Source organism: Tachyglossus aculeatus, chromosome 21 (assembly GCF_015852505.1).
Source record: "Tachyglossus aculeatus isolate mTacAcu1 chromosome 21, mTacAcu1.pri, whole genome shotgun sequence".
Lineage (NCBI taxonomy): Eukaryota > Metazoa > Chordata > Mammalia > Monotremata > Tachyglossidae > Tachyglossus > Tachyglossus aculeatus.
The window spans coordinates 5,054,940-5,069,252 of NC_052086.1; the positions used below are offsets into that span (position 1 = coordinate 5,054,940).

Sequence of the window (14,313 nt, forward strand, 5' to 3'; positions counted from 1 at the left end):
TCTGTATATAAACTCAGTTTTTACTGATTATTCCATCTCACCATCACCTTCTGCTCTTTCAGTTTTCAAAGGACGTAATACTCAGAACAGGCAATTACCTGTTTAATCACCAAACCCCCTCTGTGTAATTCCCAGAAATCAAACTCCGCGTCTCTTCTGCTGTTAATACCTCCAACAGACGGTGGGTTTCAGACTAAAAAAGCACTCTTAAAAATCATCCGGGGGTGCAGACGTTGAATGAAAATCACGCTCCTATAGACTGTGTACCTGGACCTGTCCAAGAAAGGGTGGATTTTCGGTCACGTCCACGCGAAACAAATCCATTTCATTCCAGATTCAGAAATGTCCAGAATGCTCAGTATCGGCTGTTACTTAGCAGTAACATTCCGCTCTCCTGAGGTTTTCCTCTGAAGTCCTTAATTGCCGATATGGGTTTGTGCCGTTTCTCATTGGTCTCTTTGGCTGGGACCTCCTTCGTGGTGAAGTGGAGCTTAGAACTGGTCATTATATTCCTGGGGTAATGTCTTGACCGGGCATTTTCCAGTTTTAATCCTGAAAGACATTTTTAGGGGGTGGGGATTTCTGGGGTACAAGGATTTTGCCCTGGGGCCTTGGGAACCCTGGATACCTTTTAGAAAAGTACGAGATTATTTTTCTTTTAAATGGCATTTGTTCAGCGCTTCCTTTTGTGACAGGCTCTGTTCTAAGCGCGGGGTTAGATACAAAATCATCAGGTTGGACACAGTCCACGTCCCACACTGGGATCCTGGTCTTCACCCCCATTTTACAGATGAGGTAACTGAGGCCCAGAGAAGTGAAGGGACCTGCCCAGAATCACCCAGCAGACAAGTGGTGGAGCCGGAATTAGAACCCATGACCTTTATCCACGCTGCTTCTCCTATTTTTCTATTTTATCCCATATTTTTCTTAGGTTGTTGAAGTCTGTCTCTTAAGGTGATAAGTGACCAGCAGATATTCTTTCCAAAGGCTCTCCTAAGTCAGTAAATTCCCACCCTTTCGAGGCCGGAGAAAAGACACTAGCCTCTCTCTCCTCATCTCCATCGGCTCCTCCTCCTCCTTCCCACTCACCAAACAGCGGAGGCATTAAAGGCTGTTTTTCAGTCACCATGGAACTCCCGTCCTTTCATAAGGAGAACTCTAATTAGGGAGCCCACAAGGCTCATGCCAAACTGTCTGAATAGGCTGGCAACCTCCGCCACCACCCCCGTCCGGGGGAGCGAGCCACGGGAACAGAAGGAGAGAGGCAGGCTCGGGATGGAAGGAAAATGCCAACGTCCTCTGGGTTGAGAGCTCCCCGAGGGCAGCCAGTGGGATCTTCAGAGAAGCAGCGTGGTGTATCAGATAGAGCCCAGGCCCGAGAGTCAGAACAGCATGGGTTCTGTTCCTGGCTCCTCCACGTGTCTGCTGCGTGACCTTGGGCAAATCACTTCCAGTCTCTGGGCCTCAGTGACCTCCTCTGTACAATGGGGATTAAGACTGTGAGCCCCCTTCAGGACAGGGACTGTGTCCAACCCGATTTACTTGTATCCACCCCAGTGCTTAGTACAGTGCCTGGTATGTAGTAAGCGTTTAACAAGTAACACAATTATTATTATTATTATTATTATTATTATTCTGTTGGACTCTCCCGAGGGTTTAGTACAGCACTCTGCATGCTGTAGGCACTCAATATATACCATGGGTTGATTGACTGCAAAGCAAATTTTTGAGGTCTTCCCAGTTGGGGAGAATTGGGTGGAATCTCAGGCTAGTCAGCCCTGTTGGGTGGATGTTCATTCATTCATTCAGTCGTATTTATTGAGCGTTTAATGTGTGCAAAGCCTGTATTAAGAGCACTTGGGAGAGGTGTACAGTATGTACACATCCCCTGCCCACAGTGAACTCACAGTGGGAAGGAGGGGATTGGCTTAAGGACTTTTTTTTAATAACACTTAAGCGCTTACTCTATGCTAGGCACTGTACTAAGCTCTGGGGTAGATACATGCTGATCAGTTTGGACACGGTCCCCGTCTTATGTAGGGCTCACAGTCCTAATCCCCATTTTCCAGATGAGGTCACCGAGACCCAAAGAAGAAGATGATAATAATAATAATAAGAGTAACTGTGGTATTTATTAAGTGCTTACTATGTGCCACTCACTATACTAAGCACTGGGGTTGGTACAAGCTGGGCTGGATGCCTTGCCCAAGGTCACCCAGCGGACAAGTGGCGGAACCGGGATGAGAACCAAGGTCCTTGTGACTCCCAAGTGTGAGGTTCATTCAGTCGTAATTATTGAGCACTTACTGTGGTCTAACCATTTAGCCACACTGCTTGGGACTTGAGCTCCCCCTCCTCCTGCCGGGGAGGACAGAGTTCTGAGTAAAACGGCTGGTTGGGAGAAGGAATTGCAGTCACGAATTTCAGTCATTAGGAGAGTCATTAACGCATGCTGTTTCAGGCTCCCCTTACCTGCACCTATTGAAATCCTTGGGAAAAAAAAAGAAGCATTTTACAGACATTTTGCACAATAAATGCATTGTTTGTTCCTCTTCCTGTTGCCATGGCAGTCATGTTTTCTCCATCACTTCGAGTTTCGACAAGATGGAAGGCAACAGAATGAAATTACTCTAGGAAAACCGCTCGACAGAAGGATAGTTCCACTCTGGAATTCTTTCAGAGAAGATTCCGCTTGGACAAGTGAGGTTTCGGAGAGGAATCTGCCTGGAGCCCTCTACGGTGGACTTGGGGTTGAGTGCTTAACACAGCGCTTTGTGCTCAGGAGTAAGTGGTGGCGGTGTACTAGGCACTTAGCACGGTGCTCTGAACTCAGGAGTTGTGGTGCTGTGTATTAAGTCACAGTATAGTACTCTGAACTCTGGAGTTATGGTGCTGTTTAGTACAGTACTCAGCATTCAGGAATAGTGGTAGTGTGTGTTACGTGCTTACTGTGGGCTGAGCACTATGCTAAGCGCTGGGAATCGCATCAGACATTGGAGGCCACCTCCAATAGAGGCCCTCAACAAATGCTATTGATAGATTGATTGATAGGCAAACTTTAGCTACCGAGCCATTTTTTCAATAATATTTGTTAAATGCTTCCTGTGTGTCAGGCACTGTCCTAAGCGCTGGGGTAAATACAAGCTAATCAGTTTGGACACATTCCCTGTCCCACGTGAGGCTCACAATATTCATCCCCATTTTTCAAGGGAGGAGACCGAGACCCAGAGAATTGAAGGGACAGGCCCGAGGTCACCCAGCAGACAAGCAACGGAGCTGGGATTAGAACCCAGGTCCTTCTGACTTCTAGGCCTGGGCTGTAGCCACCAGGCCCTGGAGTTCCCAGTCTAAGAGGGAGGGAGAACAGGTTGTTCATCCCATTTATTCATTCAGTTGTATTTATGGAGTGCTTTCTGTGTGCAGAGCGCTGTACTAAGCGCCTGAGAGAGAACGGTAGAACAATAAACAGACACATCCCCTGCCTCACAAGGAGCTGACAGATTTGACAGATTTTCCCATGTCCAGATAGAAACCCGAAGCCCCGAAGAGGGTCAGTAACACGATGAGGAGAGGAAGGGAAGAACCCAAGAGAAACAAAGACTTGGCTTCTTCCGGTCACATCTTTTTATTTGCGGTTTGAAAACACGGCCCGTAAACCGAAATGGGTTACTGTCGCTTTAATCAACTTCTCCCCTCCGCCACTCCGCAACACCTCCCCTCCCCCAGAATCCTGAATCAGGAGGAAAATTGCGCAGCCCTTGGCGGGAGTCTGGCCGAGGTCGTCCGGTTGGATCAGGATCCGATGAACATCTCCCCTTCTCCCGGGCTCGGGCGGGTCGGATGCTGACCGCTGTCCCCGGAGCCCGTCTGCCCACCGAGCTCGCTTTCGAGACTCGAAATCTAACAATCGGTTCATCCGCCCACTCGATAGTTTCCTGGAACCCCTTACCGTGTGCAGACCACTGTACTGTGCACTTGGGAGAGGACGATAGAAGCAGCATGGCACAGTGGATGGAGCCCGGGCCTGAGAGTTAGAAGGTCATGGGTTCTAATCCTGGATCTGCCACTTGTCCGCTCGGTGACCTTGGCCAAATCACTTCACTTCTCTGGTCCTCGGTCCTCTCATCTGTAAAACGGGGATTGAGAGTGGGAGCCCCACGTGGGACAGAGACTGTGTCCAACCCAATTGACTTGTATCCATCCCAGCAGTTAGTACAATGCCTGGTGCAAAGTAAGCAATTAACAAATACCATTATTATTATTGTTACAATAGAAGGCAAAGAAGCCGTGTGGCCTAGTGGATAGAGCACGTAGCTGGGAGTCAGGTGCACCTGGGTTCTAATCCTGGTTCCTCCTCGGTCTGCTAGGTGACCTTGGGCAAGTAACTTCACCCTCTGGGCCTCATCTCTAAAATGGAGTCCATGTTGGACAGGGACTGTATCCAAACTGATTAGCTTTATCCACTCTGGCGATCAGTACAGCACCCGGCACACAGTAAATGATTAACAGATACCATAGGACAAAAATCTTCATCTGCTCATTCAGTAGTATTGATTGAGACCCTACTGAGTGCAAAGCACTTTACTGAGCACTTGGGAGAGTGCAATAGAAGCAAAAGGCAAAATAGAAGCAAAATTGCACCACTGACAATCTAACAGTGGGGTTGGTGGGAAGGGGCAGACGGACGGAAAATATTTACAAATAGTCCCGGGGATTTTTCAGGGTAGACTATCAGAGTAAATGTTCATGGGAGGCAGGATGGTCTAATGGAAATGTGACCTTGGCTGAGTCACTTAACTTCTCTGGGCCTCAGTTTCCTCAGCTGTAAAATAGAAGAAAATCCCCATTCTCCATCACTCCATTTGGGATAGGGACTGTGTCCGATCTGATTAGCTTGTGTCTATCCCAGTGTTTAGCCCACTGTCTGACTCATACTTAGTGTCGGGTAAATACCAGCGTCATTATTATTTTTGAATAGTTTCAATTGACTATTAATCGAATGTGATCAATGAACATTTCATTAGATATGTGTATCTGTGAAAGTGCCGGGGGTGGGTACAAATGTGGAAAGGGTGGGCATAATTTGGGATGTTGGAAAGTGATCGGGAAGTCTGCCTGGCGGAGGTGGTATTTTGGGATGGCTTTGGAGATGGGAGGAGCAGATTGGGTCGGAGAGGGAGGTCCAAGCTGGGCAGGGGGGGATGAGAAGTCACACGGGGGTCTAGGAAAGGAGTGTGTGACTGAGCGCTTAAAGCCCAGGGCCTGGGAGCTAGAGGATATGGGTTCTAATCCCACCTCCACCACTCGTCTGCTGTGTGACCTTGGGCAACTCACTTCACTTCTCTGGGCCTCAGTTACCTCATCTGAAAGAAAAATGGGGATTCAGACCATGGCTCCATGTGGGACAGGGACTGTGTCCAACCCGATTAGCTTGTATCTACCCCAGTGCTTAGTACAGTGCCCGACACATAGTACAAACTAAACAAATACCAGGGAATAAAAAGAGACTAGAGTTGAAAGTGAGGTACAGTGAGGAGGGGAGGGGTGAAGGAGCTGAGACTTAAGTGGGGAGATCTGCCCGTCATTCAGTACCAACTCACCCGCCCGCCCACATTGTCACCTTGGGCAGATCACTGAAATGCTCTGGGCCTCAGTTGCCTCATCTGGACAATGGGGAGTAAATCCTCCTTTTTGTCACCGAATTGTACTTTCCAAACGCTTGGTACAGTGCTCTGCACACAGTAAGTGCTCAGTAAATATGATTGAATGAATGAATCCTCCTCCCCACTAATTAGACCATCAGCCTCATGGGGAACAGGGACTGTGTCTGACCTGCTGATCTTGTTTCTACCCCAGCACTTAGCAGAGTGCTTGGCACATAGTGGGCGCTTAATCAATTCTGCACTTATTACTGTTGCCTAGCTCAGTTTCCCGGGTCACAGGAGTGTGTAGAGTTGAAAGGTGGCACCCGAGGGTTGCCACCATTTCTCCTAGCCTGCCTTTTTTTTTAAAGGTACTAGGTGAGCACTTACTATGTGCCAGGCACTGTCCTAAGTGCTGGGGTAGAAATGAGATAATCAGGTCAGACACAGTCCCTGTCACACATGGGGATCACAGCCTAAGAAGGAGAGATGAGGAAGCTGAGGCCCAGAGACATGAAATGACTCTCTCAAGGTCTCACAGCAGACCAGCGGCAGAGCCCGTTTTAAAACCCCAGTCCTCCGACTGCCAGGCTCCCACTTAAAGTCATTAAAACAGCCCTAACCCGTCACTTTTGTTTTGATTCCCCCGTGCCCCTCATTCGTTCCCCCTGCGTTTTACCAGTTCCAAAATAACTGTGTTTCCCAAATCCGAAAACCATCAGCGTCGATCTGGCTGGATGAGACATCCAGGGAAATCGCCACACTTTCTTCAGCTTCTTCGCAGGTCCTTTCTTTCCCTATCGCAGTCTAAATTTAATTCGCTCTTTCTTGCTGGGTATGTAATTAATTACATTCCCCAAGTTACCTTCGTCAGAATCCCAGACTTCACTGCAGAGATTCTGGGGAATTGAGTTGAAAGTCCCCATGTGAAATATGAAGGATTTACTTTATTGATGGTATTTATCAAGCACTTCCCATGTGCCACATGCAGATCTGTAGAGCCCCTTTCTGACAGCGGACGGAGTGTCTAAGAGGGAGGGAGTCGTGTGTCTTAGTCCCATTTTACGGATGAGGAAGCGGAAGCCCAGAGAGGTTGAGAGAGTGGCCCAAGGTCACACAGCGGGGTAGTGTCAGGGGCAGGGCTGGAATCCAGGTCTGTCGATGCCCAGCCCCTGGGCACTTCCCTCCCCCTAGTTTTCTCTTTCCCAAATATCACATATGGGGGAAAAAAAGCTCACTTGCATGGGAAATTCACTTCAACTGTTTGTTTAGTGGTAGTTGTTAAGCACTTACTTGGTGCCAGGCACTGTACTAAGCACTGGAGTAGATATGAGCTAATCAAGTTGGACAGGCTTTTTGTACCGCATGGGGCTCCCAGTCATCATCTCTGCTTTACCGACGAGTTCACTGAGGCCCAGAGAAGTGAAGCAACTTGCCCAAGGTCACCCAGCCGCAGACTAGTGGCTGACAAATGGGGTTAGAAGCTAGGTCCTTCTGACTCCCGAGCCTGGACTCTATCCACCGGGCCACGCTGCTTCTCGAAGAGAAGCAAAGGAACGTGCCCACGGTCACCAGCAGACAAGAGATGGAGCCGGGATTAGAACCCAGGTCCTTCTGACTCCCGGGTCCGGGATCTAGCCACTAGCCCATGCTGCCTTCTGGGTCACCCCTGGCTTCCCTCTCTGTAAAATAGTTGGGAAACGGACCCTGCAGCCTTATATTGATGCTAAAATTCTTTATTAATAATGATAACAGTAATAGTGGTATTTTGTAAGTGCTTACTATGTGCCAGGCACCGTACTAAGCACTGGAGTAGGTCCAAGCTAGGTTGGACACAGTCCGGGTCCCACATGGGACTGTCAGTCGTTATCTCCATTCTCCCGAAGAGGGAAGTTGGGTCCTGGGAAGTGAAGTGACTCGCCCGAGGTCACCCAGCAGATGAGCGGTGGAGTCGGGATGAGAACCCAGGGATTTCGGGCTCCCAGCTCCCAGGCCCTGGGCTGTAGCTGTCGGGCCGTGTGGTGAGGGTGCCTGCTAAACAGTTGGTGTGGCATTGGGAGGGCAGGCGGGTGTTTTGGTCAGTGTGTCTGTGTGTGTCTCTGTGTGTCTGTGTGTGTGTGTGAGTTTCTTGGGGGGCGACCTGGCCGGGAGAGGGTGGGCCGGTGCTAGGGTCAGGGGGTCAGAGGTCACGGCCTGATGGGTCAGTAGAGAAAGGCCCAGGGGCTGGGGAGGAGGAGGAGGAGGAGGAGGAGGAGGAGGAGGGGGAGGGGGTGGTCGGGGTGAATTTGCAGCCCGGCTGCCCCATGCATTTGGGTCTGCGGGGACCCGGGGGAGGAAGGGAGGGAGGGAGGGACGGAGGGAGGGAGGGAGGGGAGGCGCGCATTAGCGAGGGGGAAGGCACAGCTCTCCCTGCCTCCCCCCTCCCTCTTCCCCTTCCCTCCCTGCAATCCGCTCTGCACCGGCTCGGCCCCGGCCCCGGCCCCAGCCAAGCCAAGCTCCCTCCTCCTCCATCCCTCCTTCTCCTCCTCCATCCCTCCTCCATCCCTCCTCCATCCCTCCTCCTCCGCCTCCTCCTCCTCCTCCCCTTGACCCCTTGGCCGGTCCCTGTGCTGTCCCTCCTCCACGGCGACTGCAGGGCTCAGCGCGGCCCCCGCTCCCCGGACCCTAGCCCTGAACGCCCTCCCCATCCCCGAGCCCCCCGCCTCAGCAGCAGCAGCAGCAGCAGAAGCAGAAGAAGAAGCAGCAGCAGCAGAAGAAGAAGAAGAAGCAGCAGCAGCAGGAGCCCCCTGCCACAGGATGCCGGGGTTCGGGGCCCCGGGGGCGCCTCCTCCCCATCCCTCCGCCTGGCCTCCCGCCCTGGCCACCCTGGCCACCCTGGCCACCCTGTCCGCCCTGGGCCCGGGGCTCCGCCCGCTGGGACTGCTGGTTCTCTTGCTGGGCAGCCCGGGGGCACGGGCCGGAGGTAAGCAGGGGGCGGGGGGCCAAGGGAAAGTTTCAGGGAGTGCGGGGGGCGGAGAGGCCGGGGGAGAGGGGCCGGATCCCGGAGAGTCAGGGGGGCAAGGGGACGAGCTGGGAAAGTGGCAGCGGGGGTCCTGGACAAGGGGTGAGAAGGTGGCAGGGCCCGTCCTGCGATCCCTCCCACCCCTGTCCTGCTGCGGGCCCGGGTTTGGGAGCAGGGGGTGACTCTGGTGGGGGCACCACCACTCCATCCCGGCCTCTCCCCGTTATCTCCGGCTCCCAGGGGCTGGGGGTGGGGGTGGAGGTGGTCCTGCCAGGCCCGCGGCCGACGGGGACATCGTAGGGGGTCCCCCCTCTTCCCACCTCCCGGCAGTGAAAACTTGGAGGAGGTGGAGGAAGTAGAGGAAGGGGGGAAAAGGGGGACAAGGAGAAGGAGGGAGAGGAAGAGAAGGAGGGGGAAAATATTGGGGAATGGGTTCTGCGCCCCCCGTCCCATCCCCCTACCCTGGGTCATTCATTCATTCAATCGTATTTATTGAGCGCTTACTGTGTGCAGAGCACTGGACTAAGCGCTTGGGAAGTACAAGTTGGCAACCTACAGAGACGGTCCCCACCCAACACCGTGCTCACAGTCTAGAAGGGGGAGACAGACAATAAAACAAAACATGTGGACAGGTGTCAAGTCATCAGAATAAATAGAAATAAAGCTATTTCTTCAGGGTCGATCTCCCTGACGTACTCCAGGCGGGCGGATGTCTTAGGCGGGGCTTTCCAGGGCACAAACTTAGACAGCACTGGGACCCCAGGTGTTCCTGCATCCCAGAAAGCGTTCGACCAATCTGTGGGAGTCGGGGTCAATCATGGAGCAGCGTGGCTCAGTGGAAAGAGCCCGGGCTTTGGAGTCAGAGGTCAAGGGTCCGAATCCCTGCTCCGCCACCTCTGACGCGTGACCTTGGGCAAGTCACTTAACTTCCCTGAGCCTCAGTTACCTCATCTGTAAAATGGGGGTGAAGACTGTGACCCCCCCATGGGACAACTTGATCACCTTGTAACCTCCCCAGCACTTAGAACAGTGCTTTGCACATAGTAAGTGCTTAATAAATGCCATCATCATTATTATTATTATTATGGAGTTTTCCATTTGATATATAAGCTCGGACCCCAAAATTAATCAATTTATAAAATACTTATTAATTTTTCCACACTGTTGTCCCCCGCCCTCAGAACCCCCGAAAAAAAACCGTGGGGAGGGGGACTTTGCCAGAGGGAGACAGTGGTACTCTCCCAAGGACTTAGAACGGTGCTCTGCCCACAGTAAGCACTCAATAAATAAGATCAAGTGAATGGAGTGCTTTGCATACAGTAAGCACTCAGTAAATATGATTGAATGAGTGGACTGATGGATGGATGAATGAATGAATGAATGAATGCACTTTTTGTGCCGGGGAGTGGGGATCGGCACCCCCACCCCACGGTGGACAGCTCCGGTTTGCGCTCCGCGTTATAACTAGTTTTCCCGGCACAAACGGGCCGGAACGCCCACCCTTACCATGTACCACCAAATCCCTGGTGCACAGACTTCAGGGAGCAACCCACAGTCCTTTGTGCTGCAAAGCATCTCCCCAAAACCCTCTCATCCTCCCCCCTGCATCGGTGAGGCAGGGATTGTCATTGTTTATTGTTAAATTTTACTTTCCCCAACGCTTAGTTCAGTGCTGTGCACACGGTAAGCGCCTAATCGATACGATTGGATGAATGAACGAATGAGGAGGTTAATGTTCCCATTTTATAATCCGTTCCGAGATCTTCCCCCTCCTCGCCCCCCGGGGAAAGAGAGAAAGCAAAACATTTTGGCTCCATTTGAAATGAGTGGTTTCTTAAAACTGCAGGTCTCTTCTCAGGATTCGGTCTCCTCTGAGGATTCCTCCTCCTCCGGGATAACGTGTTCCTGCCCTTAAATGTTGCTTCCTCCCTAGTTGAAATTGCCGTTATTAAATATCGGCCGTGTAGGGCAGCACTCGTGCCGTGGAGCAAAAGACGGAGGTAACGCGGGCGTCTGAAAAAGATGGAAACGCGAGGTGAAAGGCCCTCGGAGTTTCCTCACCAAAGGTTAGAACTGGGAGTCAGAGGAGCTGGGTTCCAATTCCACCACTTGCCTGCCGGGCGACCCAGGGCAAGTCATTTCACGACTCTGGGCATCAGTTTCCTCATCAGTCAGACGGGATTAAGTACCTGTTCTCCCTCTTACTTAAGCTGCGAGCCCCGTTTGGGACGGGGATCGTGCCCAACCTGATTATATTGTACCTGTCCTTGCGCTTAGGACATATATTGTACCTGTCCTTGCGCTCAGCACATAGTGAGCGCTTAACAAATGCTACAGATATCAGCTTGAAAATTTGAAGCGTTTTCTCAGAGTGAAATTGCATTTCCTCTCCCGGGATTAAGCTAGTGGTCTTTCTGGAACGTCTCCCCATCCTTCTAACGGGAGGACTATCCTGGGCCTATTTTGCATTATCTTTTAGTCATCACCAAATTAATGTCTATTTACTTCATATGCTCAAGGGTAATTAATAACCCTGCCGTGTTTATCCCCGCGACCTTGTTTGTGCCTTCCAAGTCAGCTGACCGTATTGTTTCCGTTGAGTTGTGGATTCACCCTCTATCCTCCCCTTCCCTCCCAAGCACTCAGTAAAGGGCTCTGCCCACAGTCAGCACTCAGTAGATACCATTGATTGATTCCCTTCTTTCTGACTGTGAGGGAGGAGAAGTGAGGAGGGGAGTGGGAAGGGGTGTGATTCCCGAGGCCGTCAGCATTCCACGACATGGAGATTAAATCCGACTCCCTCTTACTTAGACTGTGAACCCCATATGGGACAGGGCGTGTGTCCAAACTGGTAAAATTTCGTATCTACCCCAGTGCTTAGAACAGTGCTTGACCCATAGTGAGTGCTTAACAAATACCAAAAATACACACACATTACACACACACACACACACACACACACACGGCAACTGCACTGCAGGTCCCAGAATGTCATGGGACACAAATGAAACATGACTTGAGCGTGCTCAATCAATAGTATTTATCTAGCGCTTATTGCATGCAGAATACTGGATGAAGCATTTGGGAAAGCCCAATGGAACAGAGTCGGTGAACATGATCCCTGCCCACAAGGAGCTTAGAGTCTACAGAGAAGCAGCCTGGCTTAGTGGCAAGAGCACGGGCGTGGGAGTCCGAGGTCTTGGGTTCCAGTTCTGGTTCCGCCACTTATCAGCTGTGTGACGTTGGGCAAGTCACTTCACTTCTCTGGGCCTCAGTTATCTCATCTGTAAAATGGGGATGAAGACTGTGAGCTCCACGTGGGTCAGCCCGATTACCTTGGGTCTACCCCACTACTTAGAACAGTGCCAGGCACATTGTAAGCGCTTAACAAATACCATCATTATTGTTATTATTATTATTACAGAAGGAGCCAGACATTAAAATAAATTACAGAGAGGGGAAATAATAGCGAATAAGGATGTATACACAAGTATTGTGGGACTGGGGGTATCCAAGTGCTTAAGTGGTCCAAAACCAAGTGCGTTGTTGACGCAGAGGGGAAGATGGATGGGTGAAATGAGGCCTTAAGGAAAGCTCTCGGAGGAGATGCGATTTTAGGAGGGTTTTGAAGGTGGGGAGAGTGTGTGGGTGAGTTTATTCATTCAGTCATATTTATTCAGAGCTTACTTTGTGCAGAGCTCTGTACTAAGTGCTTGGGAGAGTACGCTATAACAATAAGCAGACATGTTCCCCAGTGTAGATGGGGAGACAGACATTAATATAAATGTCAGATATGGACATAAGTGCCGTGGGGCTGGGAGGGAGCGAGTCAGGGCAACGCAAAAGGGAGGGGGAGAAGAGGAAAGGAGGGCTTAGTCAGGGAAGGCCTCTTGGAGGAGACGGGCCTTCAATAAGGCTTTGAAAGAGCGGAGTGGAATTGTCTGTCGGATCGGAGGTGGGCGGGTGTTCCAGGCCAGAGGTGGGACGCGGGCGAGAGGTCGGCGGCAAGATAGACGAGGTGGAGGCCCAGTGAGACAGTTACCATTAGAGGAGTAAAGTGCTAGTCCCCATCCCACAGCCTTACCTCCTTCTCCTCCCCACAGCACCTGTATATATGTATATATGTTTGTACATATTTATTACTCTATTTATTTATTTATTTATTTTACCTGTACATATTTATTCTACTCATTTTATTTTGTTAATATGTTTTGTTTTGTTGTCTGTCTCCCCCTTCTAGACTGTGAGCCCGCTGTTGGGTGGGTACTGTCTTTAGATGTTGCCAATTTGTACTTCCCAAGCACTTAGTATGGTGCTCTGCACACAGTAAGTGCTCAGTAAATACGATTGAATGAATGAATGAATGAATGCTATGACTGGGTTGTTGTAGGAGAGTACTGAGGTCACGTAGGAGGGGGCAAGGCGATGGAGCGGTTTGAAGCCATTGATTGTGTTTGATGCTGAGTTGGATGGACAGTCACTGGAATTTCTTGAGGAGTGGGGAGACGTGGGTCTGTCGGATGTGAAGGGGGAGGGAAGGCCAAGCCCGAGAGGTGGGCAGAGGATCGTCGGAGAGATAGACGAGATGGAGTAGCAGAGCGGCGGAGTGAGGTAGAAGGGAGAAAGCCGATCGAGAGCCTCAAAGATGAGGGAAAGGTGTTTCTTTTTGATGAGGAGGTGGACGGTCAGCCACTGGAGGATCTGGAAATCCAAGCATTCAGGCGAGCAAGAGCAAATGCAGTTTGGGGCAAGGTGGGTTGATGGGTTTTCCCAAACGTTGCCAACTGTGGGGTGGAGGTATTGGCGGGTTAATCACCAGCGATGCTACTTCCCCCCACCCCTCAAATCCGGGACCCTCCCAGCCAAAGGAAGATGCGTAGGGTCACCCTTCTTGGGCGGAGGGAGCAAGAATGATCAACAGATGGTTCTCGTTCTGGTTGGACATTTAATCGATTCTGCAGATCTATTTTTAATATCAGAATCTACAGTTCTGGATGTCGTCACTAGCACGACTATTAGAGTACAAAAGCTGCCATCCCACCCTTCGATCCGTGTCTGGAGCCCTTCCTTGACTAAGCCCCCCTTTCCTCTTCTCCCCCTTCCTTCTGCATCACCCCTGACTTGCTCCCTTTGTTCTCCCCACATACCCCAGCCCCACAACACGAATGTCTGTATCTCTCATTTATTCATTTATAGTAACGTCCATCTCCCCCTCCAGACTCTAAGCTCCTTGTGGGCAGGGAATGTGTCCATTTATTGTTATACTGTACTCTCCCAAGAACTTAGAACAGTGCTCTGCACCCAGCAAGCACTCAATAAATACGACTGACTGACTTTTCTTCTTGGAAGAGGCTCCGCCTCTCCAAGTTTTACTCCATCTGTGTGACTTTTTACACTGGTTTGACTTGAGTTCAGTGAAAAGAGTTGGTCTGGGCGCCAGAAGCAGGGTGGTCTGGGGGAAAGAGCACAGGCCAGAGTCTGAGGACCTGGGTTCTAATCCCCGCTCCACCACTTTCATTCATTCAGTTGTATTTATTGAGTGCTTATACTGTGTGTAGAGCATTGTACTAAGCACTTGGAAAGTACAATTCAGCAATAAAGAGAGACAATCCCTGCCCACACCGAGTTTACACTCTAGAAGGGGGGGAGACAGACATCAAAACAAGTTAA

At 50.8% G+C, this 14,313-nt stretch overlaps 1 protein-coding gene across 2 annotated transcripts in view; it reads left to right on the forward strand.

Annotated features, from left to right (window-relative positions):
* The first annotated feature begins 8,199 nt into the window (after nt 1-8,199).
* The window catches only part of SEZ6L (seizure related 6 homolog like), a 159,834-nt gene continuing 153,720 nt past the window's right edge, over nt 8,200-14,313 (forward strand). For both annotated transcript variants that reach the window (XM_038762490.1, XM_038762491.1), the window contains exon 1: nt 8,200-8,604. In XM_038762490.1, coding sequence (XP_038618418.1) covers nt 8,439-8,604 — 166 coding nt within the window. In that variant the 5' untranslated portion in view covers nt 8,200-8,438. The remainder of the gene's footprint in view (nt 8,605-14,313) is intronic.